At 45.0% G+C, this 18,795-nt stretch overlaps 1 protein-coding gene across 1 annotated transcript in view; it reads left to right on the top strand.

The window, feature by feature from the left end:
- fam131bb (family with sequence similarity 131 member Bb) overlaps positions 1-15,250 on the top strand; it is a gene marked incomplete at both ends in the record, with an annotated part of 16,418 nt that extends 1,168 nt beyond the window's left edge. Inside the window, 9 exons of the mRNA XM_080004765.1 lie at positions 6,960-6,997; positions 8,819-8,854; positions 9,572-9,674; positions 11,063-11,287; positions 11,377-11,517; positions 12,547-12,866; positions 13,112-13,378; positions 13,560-13,750; positions 15,220-15,250. Coding sequence (XP_079860891.1) covers positions 6,960-6,997; positions 8,819-8,854; positions 9,572-9,674; positions 11,063-11,287; positions 11,377-11,517; positions 12,547-12,866; positions 13,112-13,378; positions 13,560-13,750; positions 15,220-15,250 — 1,352 coding nt within the window. The remainder of the gene's footprint in view (positions 1-6,959; positions 6,998-8,818; positions 8,855-9,571; positions 9,675-11,062; positions 11,288-11,376; positions 11,518-12,546; positions 12,867-13,111; positions 13,379-13,559; positions 13,751-15,219) is intronic.
- Positions 15,251-18,795: the final 3,545 nt, after the last annotated feature.

The following is an 18,795-nucleotide window of genomic DNA, read 5'->3' as shown; positions in this document are numbered from 1 at the left end:
ATTTGTCATTGCATTCCATACATATATTAAAATTCAACCTGAATAGGGAATGAGGTTGGAGTTCAAATCCATCCAAACCGGGTTGCAGACAAGGTCACCATGGTGGCAACATGAAGGTCCTTCCTTTGCAATACATTCAAATGTGCGATAACCATAGTTGGTTCATTTCTAGGCTATATAATTGGCTATATCAGTGCAATATAATCTGTAAAAGAGGATGTCAAAAGTAGGAAACAAGAATGTAGCCTGTATAGAAGATAAACATGTGAGTCCCTGATTACAGGTGTGTGTCACATTAAGAATCAAGACACAAAAAGTGTGTGAATCTTTTTCCGTGGACACATACTTTGATACAATTGACACTTAACAATATATCTATTATAATTATTATTATTATTATTATTATTATTATTATTATTATTATTTTTATTATTATTAACAATGATTTTAGAAATCAAAATGTACAAAGATGTAGAGAATGTAAAGATGCCGATTTGTGATTTGAAATGCAAGTAGATCACAAGGTTGCCGAAATAATATGAAACGGTACATTATCTAATCAGGGACGTATAATGAATGGCGATCTGAGTGAGTAAACATCCAGAGGGTCCGTCCCATGTGTGTCTGTTCTGCACCTGCGCTATGGAACATATTTCATTAGCTTGCAGTAGCCCAAATGCCCTTTGGTCGATTGGTATTCTTTCCAATGATTGTGTGAACATCAACTAATATTGACGCAAAGTCTGGCCACGGAGAGGTAGAAGGCTTTTCTCTGAGCACCCTGTGTGTATGAGTCAGTGTTGCTGTTGTGTGAGCAATAGCAGCAGCAGCGGCATTGCCGGCTTAGAGGCGTGGTTGTGTTTATCCTGGGTGAGAATGGCTTTAGTGTGCGCTATCGATCGTCCCTCTCAGCTGCAGTCCAAGCTGCCAACCAGATATGAACAGGAGATGCAGCAGGAGGCTGGATTGGCTCTATCACGGCTCGGGAGTAGCCCTGTTGCATCCGTCTGCCCTGTGGTAACACGATCTGCCTTATCCAAGTGGGCTCAGTGGGCAGGGGATGGTGTTGCTGTATAGATACAACCTAATACAGTCATGGTGCCATGTAGTAAATCTACGCCGCTCTGATGACATAGGGTGCGGACTACGCCTGGTTTCCATATTTCACATTGCACACTGAATCTGACTTGAACGTGTCCTTGAAAATATTGAATTGAAAAAATGATTTGTGATTGAAAATTGTTGCGTAACTGTTAAGAATAACTTTGCCCAAATATCAATATAATGGCAAAAATATACAAAGTATATGAGCCAGATTCGCACTAGAATAATCTAATATTTGGTTCAAAGTGTTTCTTTTAAATGTATTGATCATTTTGCATTTTGGAAAAAACATGATTCTTTGCACACCTACGTAGAGGGACAGGTGCAGTGGAGAAGAACTGGAAGTTCTCAGAATATATATATATATTAAAAAAAGAAGAGACTCCCTCACACTGCCTTAACTTGCAACTAAAATACTTTTTTAAATGAAGCAACATTTTAGTTTTGCAAGTTCCATTCGCATTTTAAAATGATTTGGCCTTCACTTAAGTACATACAGAGAGCCTGGACCCTCTTCTCACAGTGCCAGTTAAGTAGCTCGGGGAAACTCAGGCTGATTGATGAGTAAGACATAGCTAGAAGGAATGGTATTATGTTATACATTATATTATATATTATATTACTATATAGGGATGGTGATTGACGGCACCATCATCAGCAACAATGTCCACAACGGACAGAAAGATTCTTTAGCAAGTGAATAAGCCTGTGTGCAGTCAACAACAGTTTGATTGCACTCAAGTTTTTCACGCTCCACACACACTGTGTGCATGTGTGTGTGTGTGTGCATGCGTGTGTGTGTGTGTGTGTGTGTGTGTGTGTGTGTGTGTGTGTGTGTGTGTGTGTGTGTGTGTGTGTGTGTGTGTGTGCTGGCCCGCTAACTTGCCGGATTACAGTTCACAATACTGCAATTGCACAGAGGAAATCTCTGACATTCAGAACAAACTACCGACAAGCAATCTAGAAACACTTAAACATCCATAAAGTCAGATATTTACACACATCTAACAGTGCACAAGTGAAACCATAAACTCACATTACACAGAGGCACAGTGAGGAACAGACCCTGGCTACTGACTGAGCTTATACACTCTAACAAAACTTTAGTGAAGGGTGGATTACTAAGTGGTTGTCTCCATCAGAGATCTGACAAAAAGGCCATGATTAACATGGCATGCATCCATGTTATTGCTGTGTGTGTGTGTGTGTGTGTGTGTGTGTGTGTGTGTGTGTGTGTGTGTGTGTGTGTGTGTGTGTGTGTGCGTGTGTGTGTGTGTGTGTGTGTGTGTGTGTGTGTGTGCGTGCATGCGTGCGTGTGTGTGTGTGTGCCCCAATGTGACTAACTGTCTTCATGTGTCATCTGCAAGTCAAATTGGGCTGCACAATCTTGATAAAAATGCGACGTACAATGAAGTTGTTATTGCAACAGTGAATTGACATGCTGTGTTTTTGTTTGCATAGGCTGCATTTCTCATGCCCTTAAGAAGTGTAATGCAAAGGCAGAGCCTCGAAGGTAATTGAACATCTACGCTGCCAATAAGATTAAATTAAATCACAGTATTTCAAACTAAACCATTTACACTGTTTTCATGCATCAATGCAATATTTTCTTTCTTGAGATAATTGAAACATTAAATCGACCACCCAGAACTGTTCAATAGTTTTTACTTACTAACTACTTGGGAAATAATCACAGCTATCACCGTCCTGTTTCCAAAGTGTATAGGAAAGATTTTGAACAATAAAACCGTTCCTTCGGACTGCAGCATGTGTGGCTGACACGGTGCATTTGTTAAGTGTGCCATTATGGATTACCTTGCCATTTAGACAGCATCCTGCAGGCCACAAACTGTATGCCATAGAAATGGATCTTGAGTGGATACATTTGTGTGTGGGCCCCCCTTGTACATGTAATTGCGCGAATGACCGTGCACTTGTAGGGGCCGTGGTTGCTGATAAATGAGTGGCCGTGTGTGGGCAAAGAGTTCTGTAAACACCGTGACTCAGTCAAAGAGTGAGTTATGAAACTGACACATAATGCCGTGAAACTGTCTTAGCTCCGCAGTCTGACGTGTGTGTGTGAGTGTGTATGTGTGTGCGCTTGTGTGTGTGTGTGTGTGTGCGTGTGTGTGTGTGTGTGTGCGCCGGGGTTCATTTGTGTACGGACACCACTTTGCCTTCTAACTATCGCTGGTTGTCCGAGTGTTATCCGCATCTGCTACTCACCTACACCTACTAATGAAAATGATAAGATGTGAAAGACACGCAGTCCTTTGTGAATATCAATAAAGAAAACACTGGAATATTTGTAGCTTTCATAGTGCTCTCACATGCTCAACAGATATTTTTTTGCCGCTTCTTTCTGAAGAGCGAGCCGTCCAATTGTTTGTCATCTCGAGATAAAATAAAAAGATCGGATAAAAGCAGCGTTTGAGAATCTCTACATCCATTACAGGCTTTTATTCCACTGATCAGTTGTAAGATGCCAGGCTGCAGCTGGCTGCGCCAACACTCTTCACCCTGTTTTCAGCAGCTACAGTCAGTGCATCGCTTGTGTAACCTACTTAGCCCGTATCAGTGATATGAACCTGCGGTTGATGAATACTGCTGCCAGATTTAATGGCTAAATAGATTAATGAGCTATGTCATCCCCTCCCATGACAGGGGCATGTAGGGTGGGATTGGAAACAACTGAAGGGGCAAAGGGAAAGCCAGTTTTATCAAAATAAGATTGAATTTAGTCATTATGCACCTGGCTGCTGGGACTGTGTGTGTGTGTGTGTGTGTGTGTGTGTGTGTGTGTGTGTGTGTGTGTGTGTGTGTGTGTGTGTGTGTGTGTGTGTGTGTGTGCCTCCAGAAGGTGTGGGGTGGTGGTGGAGCAGGCCCCACCCCGTCACACATATTGAATAGTGTGCAATATGTATCTATCGCAATTCTTTCATTGTTTTTGCTTTCTGTTGATGTGTTTTTGAAACACATTAAGTTGCTCCACGTACTGCATGACAAGTGCTCCTTAAATCAAGGGTGACTGAGGAATAGATTTCAAACTTGGCGTTTGTGTCGGTGCTGTAGGTGTTGGACTTGTATGTGTGTGGTTCCTGTTCTGAGACATATTCTACACCCTCCGTTTTTTTAGCCTTCACAAAAAACGCTTCTTCAGCATCTTGAGTTCTGCTCCTCTGCCGTTCTGCCAAACTTTGAAGTTCAGCATCCTAGAATCTGCACCGATAGGCACCAGTAGGCCGCTTTTCCAAAGCTGGTCCCCCATCGCGGCAACCAGCTTTGCCACAGCTGTCTCGGTAAACAAGCACCGGGCCCCTGGTTGTTTGTCGCTATTCCTGCAGGGCATCGGGAGTTAAGAAAGACAGATGACGCTCAAGCACTCCCCACTCCAGCGGTAGTGTCAAGCTGCCGCCGCCTGAGCCGGAGTTGACGGTGCAGCCGCTGCAGATCTTTGGTTGTTCGTTACGCACGGCCGCCTCGCTCTTACTCTGCTCCTGCGTTCTTCTGCCCCCACCCCCACCCCCCGCCTCGCTCTTTCTCCTCGACTGGGTTGAGCCCGACTCCCCCATGGCCGCAGGGGGGGTATCCAGTACCGTACCGCCGCGCATGTGTGTGTGCGTGCGCGTTTGCGGGGGAGGAGGGATAGCGCCAGGGGACAGAGCGCCGAGCTCAGAGCTCCGTCGATGTGCTCTGTTGTTGTTGCCGTTTCCTCAACAAGGGATCCTGCCGGCTTCCTCGGGAGCAGATTTACGCATTCGCTTACTGCGCCGCTGCGAGCACGAGAGCATCACCTGCCCTTCCAGTCCAGAAATACAGTACACTGTGTATGCGTGCCGTGACCACGGAAAAACCTTAATGGAAATGGCTCTCGTGGCTCCAGCGGCTCACAATTCCTAATTTAATTGTCAGAGCTCAAGTCACAAGAGATAAATAACCATTAGCTGTCATCGGACAACATCAACCTTTCACCAGAAACTGCTTTGATTCAATTTGTCGAGGTTATCAAATGAGAAAAGTCAAAGACGGGAAACAAAACGAATAGGAATACAAAAGTGGGCCTCGCTCAAGAAGTATAATTTCTATAATGTGTGACTTTTTATTTGGCCTATTCCCGTGTGAAGTCGGGATGGGTGGGTCCTCTGCTGCGTCAGTAGTGTTGCGGTCTAGAGAATCCTCCAACTGTATTGTGATTTGTGTGGAGGCAGAGTGACTGCTCATCTGCTAATTGGCCAGATGAGGCTACAGGGTTGAGAGAGAAGGAAGACAGAGTACCAGTAGAGAGAGAGATAGAGAGAGAGAGAGAGACGCTACGCGTGTGTTTGTACATATGTGACTTGATACTACTGTATGGGCGTACATTGGTAATTCGTGAAGTTTTCTTGATGCTCTAGGCCGAATGTATGTGGGTGGGTAGGCTCATCGTGCGTGTGTTTAAGCAGGAGGGTTTTATACACAGATGGAGAGGAGATCTAGGACACCATCTTCCTGCAGACAGAAAAGAAGAGATGTCAATCTGTTTGCTCACTCTAATGCATATCTGGTGTCACACAACCTTCCACGGTGCCAAATCAAATCAGCCGGACAGTCCATTTGGGGTCGGAGAAAGTTCATCTGTAATAGATAATCTTACACTAGCTATATGCATGTCACTCCTAAATGCAAATAGCATGTCCCAATGCCAAGTTTCCAATTTACGTTGGGGATTTGGGGACTGATAGCAACTAATGGAAGAAAAAAAAAGGTTTAAGCAGTGCAAAGCTTAGTTCCTGTAGCAGACTATGTTCAGTACTCGCTGGCCCCCCAAAAAATGCTGGGAGGTCCTGGGTGTGTAAGTAACAACAAGATAAGTAATCGAGGGTGACATTGTGAAGGGTGTTCATTCAGAAAATAATGGCTATATAATAGTAGAAAAAAATAGGCATATTTTCAGAATGAAACCCCTCCTTTGTCTCCTCCTTTCCGGCGATGCGATGGGACTGGATGCAGCTCAAAGGGGAGGGTGGTATTATGAGTGGCCAACTGAGACAGGACGGAGCTGATGTTTCTGAATCACTGGGTTACGGGGTTAGGGCCATCACTGGACATCCAGGGAGGTGAGTCTGTGTTTCTAAGTGCTCCAGAGGAATTACTCATCATTAACCAAATGCAGCAGGTGGGACCTGATGAGTTCAGGAGTGCAGTGCAGGCAAACTAACTAACGCACGCGCACAGATACACACACACATACACACACACACACGCACACATGCGCGCGCGCATGCACGCACACACACACACACACACACACACACACACACACACACACACACACACACACACACACACATGAGTGCACACACACACACACACACACACACACACACACACACACACACACACACACACATACTAACACGCCCCGTATTGATAGAGGAGTGAACCCCCCTGAGAGTTACATGCAGAGAGCACAGACCCACTGATAGCAAGAGTAGGCTTCAAGAGACTGGTGCTGTATTTAAACTCCATTACCAGCAGAGTTTCCCTAATTAAACCAATGTTTTAATTAGGATTTGGACTGCCAGGAAAGAGCAGGGATAATAACATTCATTAATCCAACCGAGAGCGTGTACTCCAGGTGCCCTCCATCCTACTTCCCATCTATACGACTGCATATCACTTCATGTAAACAGAGATAAATTTGAGTGTCTCCCATGATCTTGTCAGTTTGACAAGACCCCATTTTGATTGGATTCAGGAATTGTACAATGTTATGGAACTGAATTAACATTTCCCTTTTCTCTCTCTCTCTCTCTCTCTCTCTCTCTCTCTCTCTCTCTCTCTCTCTCTCTCTCGCTCTCTCTCTCTCTCTCTAGCGGCAGATGATGTGCCAGTCCAGAAAGATGGGGAGCAGGTAAGTCTGAAATCGGTCCCGCGGCGACCACACCTCTCAGCCCGGCTCAGCCTCTCTTTGACCCTCGATGGCACCTTTAAGTGAAGTGCTTGCCACTCCCACTGAGGAACCAACATGGCAGCCTAAGCCCGGGTTCACAGGCGGCTACAAGATGACCTACTGCTTTTGAACCAGCTTATCTCAACAAGCCTCTCCACCACTGAAAGTGCCACTGCTTATGCTCGTAGAATAGCTCACAAAATTCAATGTCAATGTCAGTCGCTACACTTCCGCTTTACTTTAAGATGGAAAGACGTAGAGTGTGAGAAACATCACTCTCCGTCCCTCCGCTTTTCCCCCCATTATCGCTTTATTCTCTCTTCCTCTCTTCTCATTCCTTATCTTCTAAGGTTGCCTCCTCTCTCACCACTGCTATACTGTTGCCCAGCTCCAAACTGATCCTTTTGGGACTGGACAGAGGAAAAGGGAACCAATTTGGACTCAAATGTAGAGAACTCTACTTTTCTCCCAAATGCACTGTGGGCAAAATCCATCATTTATTTATACAGCGTGCCCTGATATGCCCTTCGGTGCTTTGGCAGAAAACAGCTACACACATCAATGATGTCAGGGCCAATGGAAGTAACACTGGAAACCCTGCTTCAAGGGGAATCGGCTTTGCCACTCTAGTGTGCTAAATCTCTCATAAAGTGCGTCAAGGCGGGGAAGAGAGAGAACAAGTAAAGGAAAGGACAGATAGAAGAGCGGAGGAGCAATAAATAAAGTAATAGATTACACATATGGACTCACTGGCTAATTCTGGAGAACAAAAGCCAACGGCTGGGATCATGAAGGCCGCACAAAAACACAAAATGAACATTTGACTTATGGGGATTTAACATACGTAAGTAGTGCAAAAGTACTGCAGTGGGTAAATGCGTGGCTCTTTATTTACTTGTCTACTTTTGTTGTCTTTTTTAAAATATCTGCCGTATGTAGAGGTTATTTCAGCACAGCTGGGATGGAGCAAGTAACCAGCAATATGCCCCCAGCCAGTTTACCAGCAATCCAGCTGATAGAGAAAAATGGTGTGACAGAGACTGCTGCTTATCTCCTTCTTCACAGGCATTCTCAACATACAGTACACGCACACTCTTCTACACACACACACACACACACACACACATAGTCGTGGGCCTGCTCACACACATGTTCAATGTACCTCCTCTCTTCCCCCTGGCCCTGGCTCTGTGTCTGTCTGAAGCCTTCAGATACTTAAACACACTGACATTTCTCCCTCTCTCTTATGTACATGCAGTTAAACACACCCACAATGTTATGCACGGTATGCACATATGACTCAGTATATGCTACATACGCACGCACGCACACACACATGCACACGCACGCACAAACACACACACACACTGGATTATACAGTCGGCCTGACTGCGGATGCAGCCAGGGAGGGGAGAGAGACTCACCCACATCATATTCAGTCTGCTATACATAACTAAGCACCTATAGACTGATCCCTATTTCAATCCCTCCCCTCTCTCTGTTGTTATGGTCTTCCTTATTCTTGTCTTCCCTCATTTCTGGGAAATCCTGTATACGTGTCTACCGTTCTATGCTCCGCTCTCCGTTCCTCTCCTCCTCTCTTCTCTGCATGTTCGTCGTGCAATTTCCTTCTGTCACAATCTCTCTCTACCTTCCTGCTCGCCCTGTCCTCTTCCATTTCCCACATGCACGTCAATGTTCTCCCTATCGTTCCCGCTCCTCTCTTACTCTGTCTTGCTCGTTCCCTCCCCATCCCTCTTTCCTCCTATTTTTCCCCTTCAGCATGGACGTTCAGAATTTTCATGGGAAGGAATCAATGTAAGTGTTGTGACACCATTCCTTCACCTAGTGGTTTCTTTCCCCTAATCTCTCTTTCTATCTATCTATCTATCTTTCCATCTATCTATCTATCTATCTATCTATCTATCTATCTATCTATCTATCTATCTATCTATCTATCTATCTATCTATCTATCTATCTATCTATCTATCTATCTATCTATCTATCTATCTATCTATCTATCTATCTATCTATCTATCTATCTATCTATCTATCTATCTATCTATCTATCTATCTATCTATCCATCTATCTATCTATCTATCTATCTATCTATGCTTTCCTTTTCCTTTCCCCTGTTTTCATTTTACTCACAATTGGGAATCATCTTTCCTCTCACAACCCCCAAGCTCAACGCTATTGGTGGTGCTCTGTACTGAACAGATTCTATCCGCGCAGACCAAAAACTGCACTTCCCAACCATCACCTCGGTGACCCTAAGCAGACTAGCTGTCCCTGAGGCAAGCTTTGGGAATTGTAGATTTTTGGAGAGTCGTTACAATGTTTGTTTGTTTTTATTTTAATTCCTATCACACAACGGCATATTAACCCGACATCCACATCACCTCTCTCCACTCATCCCTCTCTGAATTCACATCGTCTGAATGTCCTTATGTGCACTGGCGCACTTCCCATACTACCCCTTTCTCCGCACATTTTCCCCCCTTTCCATTCCTTTGTCCTTCTCTCCTTCTAGCTGTCTATGGAAGACACCACGTCGATCTTGCCTCGACTGAAGAGGAACTCTAATGCCTACGGGATCGGGGCTCTGGCTAAGTCCTCTCTGACAGGTGTGTCAGGTGTGTGTCTGTGCTGTAACTGGTAAACGGTCCCCATGTTGACTTCTGCCTGAACGGGCAGCGGAGTCAGCATGGCACCCGAACGGGTTCCCCTGGATCACTTCCCCCTCCACATTATCTTAGCACGTGTCAATGACTGCCCACGAGTCATTGATGAAGTAGTGAATTCAGAATTCAGTCACAAACATGGAGAACACACGACCCGCAGTGCATCATCACATGGCTTGTTGGTCTGAGGGAGATGTGAGGGGTGAGTGGCAGGTGTAGTGTTATAAGTGGTTATGAAACAGTGACCAGTCGGTCTTTGTGGTGTCCTGACCAAGGGTTAATAAATAGTATGGATGTGTTGAACCATTTGTGGTGTGGTAATGGAGTGCTTTATTCAGTGGGGTGCTAAATTTCGGTGCAGTGTGTTGGTCTTTTGGCAGCTGTTATATGCAGTGCAGTTAATTTGAGTCCAGTGGAATGCGCTGCAGTATACAGTCAAATGGACTGCGATTGCTGCAGTGTGCAGTGTAGTACTGATGTGCCATAATTTATTCCCATAATTTATTCATAAACGTCATTTCCATTCACCACCACCAGAGAGAATCAACTAGCCAGGGATTTATGTATTAGTGCCATAATATCTTGGTCACACAAAATATAGCTCAAAGTCATTATGTTAATATCAGCCGGTATCAGCTTTGTGGCAGGATGGTCTTATTTTTACTTAAAATGTGAGGGTTATGCAGCAGTGCCTGCATCGGCTAACTTCAGAGCGAGACAGCAAGGAGAATGAGAGCAGTTTCCCGCTTTCCCAGTGTAGCCTCGTCCAACTGCTATCATGTCAACAAGTCACCCTCTCATTGCGCCAACCGCACAGCCACCTCACCCCAATTAACCCCTTCTATTCCATGATGCACCTCTCTCAGAACTGACATATCCCCCCCCCCACCGTGACGCTTCTACAAGCGATGGATCAATCTCATTAAACATACTAGAGTCACCTTCCCAACCCTTATCATTTAGCCACGCTCCTGAGCCATGTTCATCAGGGTCCTCATTTAGCCACAGTCATTTGGACGCCCCTGTTACCCAGGCCTCTGCAGAGAGAGAGGTTAATATTAACATACTTATTGTGTTTCTCTCTACCTTTCCTACTTCCCAATCAATCAATTCCCAACCACACGTTTCATCTCTGCTCTTTCCCTTCTGCCCTTATCAATTTTTACACATGCTTCCACTCTTCAAATCACCTCTCTGTTACCCTCTTATTTATCTTTTTTTTTAACTTACATTTTCTGCCACCCATGTCTTCCTTTACGTCACACTTTTTTTTTTTACTTTCCATCTCCTTGTTCCCTCTGTCCTCTCCTCTGTCCCCCTGACTTTCTGGTGCGGCAAAGGTGTGAGCCGGTCCATGAAGGAAAGGGTGACAAAGCCGACAGCCATGGCCCAGGGCCGCGTGGCTCACATGATTGAATGGCAGAACTGGGGCATGCAGACGGTGGGTGCAGGCGGCATCCCCAAGCCTTGCATCAGCACCCAGGAGCGGGAGAACGAGCGCAGGCTGGAGAACGATGCCTACAGCGACCTCAGCGACGGGGAGAAGGAGGCCCGATTCACTGCAGGTCAGGACCACACTTGGCAGAGCCTTTTCTCACCGGAAGAAGCAAATACAATTTAATGACAATCACTCCCCCTTGTCCCTTGACATTAGGAATCCTGCAGCAGTTTGCTATCTCCGAGGCAACGCTGATGGCATGGACATCCATGGACGGCGAAAGCCTCAGGTCAGGATCCAACCAGGGCAGCGTGGCCCATCTTAGTGAGGTCAACCAGGAGAGCATCACAAGTCGAGGTAAATCACGTCAAGGAGGAGCGCTTACGATATGGTCAGCTAGCGAAGCGGTGTCATGGGATCAAACTGAAAAGCAAAATTTGTCCAGCGTTAGACCCACCATGATTACATTTGCGGCCGACCAGAGTAATTCCCTGTTGTAAATGAGGACATACAATGTAAAAAAAAAAACATCCACCATTAAGAACATTAAATCACAGCCCAGGTCAAACTTGACAGTATAGTGTGTGTCATATTGCTTTGGTAATGAAGATGTCTTAAGGCATCTCTTCTCTCTGTGCCCGGAGGTTTAGAAGGGTGCTCATTGCAGATCTGTCATCATGACCTGTAGAAAGGTAAAGCCAGCAATTGTATCCGTCTCAAAACGTACAAGGTCATTATTATTCCAAAAAAATCTTGCTCCTTCTAATGAGGGCAAGGGTTTAAAATTTTGCATTTTGCATGAGGTAACGCTGTATTCTACATCATGCTACTATACTTCTGTAAGGATAGATTAATTATATTTTTGTGTCTTAATTCGTACATGCATTAAAGTTCGATGCACATTTATGTCGTAAAAATAATTTTGGGATGTGTGAGCATCTGGCTTTAATCTGTTCGCAGTTCAAGGAGGGAGACAAAACCAATTAGAGCTGTCTGTCTAAACAATCCATTTTGATGCAGGTGAGCAATCCCCTGCGTGAGATCTGAGTGTAAAGTTTGCACGCAGCCATAGACAGGGGCATTGGAGAACTGTCCTCTCGGATCAGCTGTTCAACAGCTTGTTTGCTGCGATGTACGAGAGTTTTGACTTGCTGGGGTTTTGATGCCGACCCAAGCTGACCCCAAACACAAGCTGAATTACACCCCAGTCTATTTTCCTTCCGTCTAAAATTGAAAACCACAAAGAATTGGGTTTAGAAATTCAACTAGAATAACTTCTACGGAGGTGGATCATCTTCTGTGGCAATTTAATAGTAAAATTTAGCGTGAAAATCAGTGGAGTGAAATTTTTGAAATTTAAACCCGTCGCACGTTCAACCTTTCCAGATCAGATACTGCACCACTCCTCTGCGGAGGTGTGGCCTCACACGTACGTATCCCAGGGCCTCTACTGCCTCTCCTCGTCCGACGCCTGGGAACCAATCAGCAATGAGCCCTCTGGAGTGGCGTCTCCCCCCGCCGGCTCCTTTGTAATGGCAGCGGGGACGGAGGGGTACGACGGGCAGGCTGCAGCTCACTACCTGTCCCAGCAGCAGCAACAGCAGCAGTTTAGCCTCCAACAGCAAAGTCAACTCCAACAGCTGCAGCAGATCCAACAGATCCAGCACTACCAGCAACAGCAGCTACTGCAGTATCAGCAACAGCAGGTGAGCGTCCAGGCAGAGCCTCCTCTGCCGGAGGCCCTTTAATGAGACGAGGGCTGGATGGAGGATTTTCCCTCGGATTTTCATCACACATTGCATAAGTAGAGGTTACCTTGTCTCTACCAATGTCTTGTCTTGCTGCAAAAGAACCATCGATACCAGTGATATTTATTATTTATTCCCATCCCACTTTCCCCCCAATTCTCAATGCATCTCCCTTCTCTCGTCACATCCTTCTCTCCTTCTAGTCGCTGGAGCACAGACTGCACAGTGCCAATCACTCCCTGCAAGCCACCCCCAACAGCACCATCCACAGCCTGGTCCACCCCACTCACCCGCCACTGGTTGACCTGTGGAACATAGGGCAGACGGAAGCCTTTCAGATGGAGGCTGGGGGCTACATGGGCGTAGCTGCGGTGGTGGAGCCAAGCCTCTGTGTCCCTTCCGGAGACGACGTGATCGGAACGGAACACTCCCCGCTGCTGGAGCAGCAGGAGGAAGAGGAGGAGGTCAAGGTGAGGGCATTTTGATCACCGTCCGAAACAGAAATCCCACGGCTCGGATGCGACGAGGTGTGTTTAGCTGTGCGTGAACGCTGAATAATGCTGTTGCCGAAGCCGTTCCTCGGTAGATTTTAAACAGAAACTGAGGGGCGTCGCTGTGTCTGTTCCACTCTGTTTTTTCTCCCCGACTCAGGAGGAGGAGGTGACGCTGTGCATCGAGGCAGAGTCAGCCACATTGACTCCGACCACAAAACAAGGGGATGCCTCTGGTGGCAGTAGTCCGGGGCAACCGACCGCAGAGCCAATCACGGAGCGGAAGGGTTCGGATGTCAGTTCCGGGCTCGTGCAGACTCTAGAGGAGAAGGGAGACGAAAAGCAGGATGGGTCAGCGGTCTCGATGACAACCAACTGAGTACCCGGCTGTCACGAAACTCTGAAACAGACCGACGCGGTGTGTCAGGACGGAATGAGCGCGATGATACGATATATACCCATTAATCTGTTCCCTTTTCAGGTACCAACATCAAATGTTCTTTTTTTTTTTTTTTGTTGGCGCAATACATTCTTTGGACTCAATGACAACCGGAAGGAAGATTTGAACGTGGACTCGCAGTGAGACCAGACGCTGATGCAGTGGAGGTTCCTCAACTCTTTGTAAGCCTTACATCCAAAGGTAGAAGAATGGATTATAATGGACGGAGAACGGGGGGAGAGAAGCAATGGGGGGAGCGACACCAACTGACAGTGACATTTGCATCAGGGAAATGAACAACCACAGCGGGATGGTGATAGAAACGTGCATGCATTTTACAATGACAAACTACCTGACCCTGTCATTGTCTTTCAATAATAATAAATACCTATCATAAGAATACATAAAAAAATATAACAATACTTTTCTAATAAATAAATAAAAGAACAAGACAAAAATCTATGTTTAAGTGTATGATAAGATATATAACAATACACGGTTTTCCAACAGGAGAACTACTCTGTTTACAGCTGTTTTCCAACATATTTGGTACTTCAACAAATTCTTTCCCCACACACAGTAATGTACGCTACAGCTCACATATTATTATTAGTTACAATCACACTGGCAACCCAAGTCACACTCTAAAATCAATTTTAGTTGGCTAATGCAAATAAGCCGTTATTAATGGACCTAAAACAAATCAAATTATATGAAAACAAATCCAACCTATCACAGGGAAATCTTAGCACTTCAGTGAAATGCAGATTGACCCTCTAGTGGCCTCCACACACTGTGAAGATGTGGCCGCCTTTAACATTTATTATGTCAGATTGTGCGAGGGCAAATGGGTGAAATCTTGATTATCAGCCTTGTTAGACTGACAGGTCATATAGTGCAAATCGTTGAAAGACTGGTGACGCCACTGAACCATCCGCGATCTGTTGCCGGCGAGACAAGAATGTCGTCATTTCTGCACTTCCTATTGGTCACTCACCAAGGTTATCGCGCAAAACCTTCTGACACTGCCAGAGCTTTGTCGGAGCTTCGGACTCGGTGGATCAGCAGGTAACTGTCCACCGTTGACTGTTTGTCTGTCACTGCCTAAAGATGGCCCAAATGGCACGGTGTGTGGAGTCTGGAAAATATATGTTATTCTATCACGCTGTTGCACCTCGACGCCCCGGGCACAAACCAGGGACCAGCCTGTCCCGCTGACTGGACACACACACACACACACACACACACAGCAATGCACAGATAAGGATTGTACTGTAAGATAGTGTGCTTCCTACTCTGTCTTTCTGTATGCATGTTTCTTCAGGGTACTATGGAGTACCTGTACTATACGTCCCTGTATGGACTTTGCACTGATCCATAGTACCCTGGGCTGGGCCACGCTGTGCCTGTGAGGGGCTTGAATGGACGGTCTGCTTCGTGATGCGCGCGGCGGAGGAAAACGGATCCTTTTGCACTGATGCAATCCAACGGATGGCAGGCTGCCTTTGGACTGCTGAAGTTTCCCTATTCCCCGTTCAGAAAGTGCTGGGCGCCACCTACAACCAAACACAAGTAACTCAACAGCTAACAACACTAACCCTCAGCTGCTTTTCCACCTAGTTGTAATACATCGAGGCCGATTTACCACTATGGAATGTATTAGAAGTCACATGACACCATCTCAGTCTCTTTTTCTCCCGGAACATTTTTTTTCTTCCAATGTCTCCTCGCTGTACATGCGGGGCAAAGTTGTTCAAAAACGTTTTGTTAGCAGACAACTACCAAGCATGTTGTAGAAAATGGGTTAAGAGCTGGCTTACCTGGACCACTATACAGTCTCTCTCTTTCTCACACAGGCACACACACACACACACACACACACACACACACACACACACACACACACACACACACACACACACACACACACAGTGTGTGAGACATTTTTAAATTGTAACCAGCAATGGACAGATGAAACACTGGTCTGCGAATAGACTACGTGGCTGCTCTGTCGTATATAGGTGTAAATAATTTAAATATAATATAAATTTCCTCTCTCACGGTCACAACTGTATAATTATAGTACAATTTAATTTGTTTATTTTTCTATGCCCGTCTGTCCCATTTTTCTTTGGGATTGCTCTCGGACACCCACAGTTCAGCCTGGACTTTTATTTGATGTCGATCAACACAGAAGGACGCGGCGGGAACACAACAGAGGAATGTCTATGTTGTAAATAGAGCGATGAGCTGGAACGAAGAGAACTTGGGGGTTCATCAGTAGTAAAACGTAGAAACTCATTGGCTGGGGCTCATACGGACTACACACCATGTGCCATTGAAGTCAATCAGGGAATCGAACACAACACTAAATCTGAACACTGCGAGTGAACGTGAAAACCGAGTCCATCGGTGTCTTCCTGCTCATTGTGACTACTGTGATGCTGCCGCCTGGAGAGCCACCATAATGACGATGGCGTTTCGGTGAACATGTGGGTTTTTCTTTCTTTTTTTTTTCTGGGGAAGAATGTGGGTTTTTCCAGTGGAGGAGAGAAAAAATAATAATAATAATGCAAAAGAGACTTTGGAGGAGGAGCGATTGGAGTGGTCTGTCTCTGCATGACTCACTAACAAGCTACGGCAAAAATCAATTGCGTTCATCCTCTTGTTGGGGAACCTCATCTCCTCTCACATCGATGATTGTGTCACAAACTTTTAAGATGAAAAACAAACAAACAAACAAAGGTTTATTGACTTGAATGAATTTATTTATTGATCGCTTATTTATGCAATGTTGGGACAATGTTTATTTTTCTACTGAATCGCGGAAACCCCCCCTTCAGTATGAGTCGGAATATGTGTCCGTTTATCAAGGGCGGTCTTGTTTTTGGGCAGGTTTTGAGCACCGGGCACCTTCCCAGACGTCACACAGAGAGGAATAATGCCACAGCAGCAAATTCTGTTGTACAATGTGCAATGTCAATAAAGGCATTCTATTCTATTCTACAGATCACTAACAGTCGATCATTAATCGGTTTTTCATGACACCTCGTTTTATGTTTCATCTGTTTACAAATCTGTCATATCAGCTGGTTACATGGCAATAGGTTGGGGTTAATAGTTACATTAGTACAATACATTTACAGTGTGTAAATTATTTCATGGGAACCATCTCCCAAATTAATAGCAGTATACATTAAGGCTGCGCAAAACAAGTACAAGGTGCTGAAAACCCCCAAAAACTGGATGTCTTTACACTGTGACACATATTTGTTTATTTATTGAACAGTTACTATGGGGGAGAAATAGTAATAATAACAACAACAACAACAACAACAACAATAATAATAATAATAATAATAATAATAATAATAATAAGACAACTTGTATAAAGTCTTTGGTTTAATCTAGGTACGGGCCATTTCGGCAGCAGTATCTTTCAGAATCATCTTTCAAGGCAGTAGATTTCATTGGAGAGACGATTATTTTACCGCTATCGATGGTAACAACCGTCACGCTACATTTTGATTTGGAACTGAAATGGAAACTGCGATCGATACTGCTTCAATTTGGGTGATTGATTGATTTATTTTGTACAATGACATGATCAGTGAATGATTGAACTAATGACAAGAAGCCAAATGTATTTCTGTGGATGTTACTGTTAACCACGTATGTCTCCGTTGACCGACTGATTTACAGTTTGACTCCTTCTTTTGTATGATTCTACTGCCATCTTTCAAGACCAGCTTTTCTGCAGGCATGACGCTCAATCAGCTTTTTGGTGTTTTGCCTTTTCTCCCTTCTCCCCTTCTCTGTCTTTCTATCTCTTTGTATCTGTCCTGTATATTTGTGTCTATCCGTACGTCAGTCTATCAATGTACAGTAATCGGAAGAATCACTGCCTGAAAATAACAACATTTTCTTTTGCCTGAAGTATCTTACACATAGACCAAAACGGGGTTTGAAGCAATCTGACATGTAACATAAATATACGATAATTTGGAACTGTCTGGCACTGAACGAGCAGTAAAATACTGTATGAAAAACTGTAAAAAAAAAAATGGATGGATTATGTAATACACTGTATAGAATTGGATGGATTTAATTTGTTTAAAATGAGGTATTGTAACTGATGAAACCAGTGTGAAACACCCATACCTATGCATGCTCGTTGGAAGGTTGTCACAGGATGGTTCTTCCACATGGCCCCCCTCTCCTCTTTCTCTCTCTCTCCTTCTGCCGTCATCCACCGTCTCTCCCTCTCCCTCTCTCTCCCTCTCTCTCTCTCTCACTGGTCCCCCCTCTTTCTCCTCCTCCTCCTCCTCCTCTTTGTACTCTCTTTATCCTGCACGAGAGAACCTTCAACACTCCTCTGGGCCTTTCCCTTTCTTCCTCTCCTCTTTCCCTCCAGTGGAGAAAGAGCAAATAAACAACCAACAAATCCAATTTCTCATGTGCGCCCTTTTTCCCCCCGCTCTGTAAATAATTAAATTCCCACACACTGACCACTTTCTCGTCCGCGCCAGGCGGGACTCGGCGGTGAACTCAGTTTTGATTACCAGACCAAACGCGGCAATCACCGAGACGCCGGCGGCGGCACGACCTGGCAGCCATGTAATCCAGCTTGTTATCTTCCCTCAAAAACCATCCCGTCCCGCTTTTGTCAGGGAGAATGTTAATGTTAAACTAATTCTCAGTGATAGCCCTTATCAGGATTCACTTTTTTCTCTCAGCCGGACATGAAATACAGCATAAAATACAATGTCGACCTTGCCCGTAATAAATGTTTATTTGTCCCTGCCTCTGGAGGGCTGCTGACAAAACCCTAATGTGAGATGTGTTAAAATACATTATGTTCAGGGGCTAACACACGCATACGATAACAAAATAATACCTATGCTCACTCTTGTAAATGAATACAAATCAGCCATTGTATAATTTGAAATGTTTATTG

The sequence above is a fragment of the Zeus faber genome (assembly GCF_960531495.2).
Source record: "Zeus faber genome assembly, chromosome: 8".
In the NCBI taxonomy this organism is placed as follows: domain Eukaryota; kingdom Metazoa; phylum Chordata; class Actinopteri; order Zeiformes; family Zeidae; genus Zeus; species Zeus faber.
Note: the sequence above shows the minus strand (reverse complement) of the source record. Positions and strands in the feature narration are given on the sequence as shown.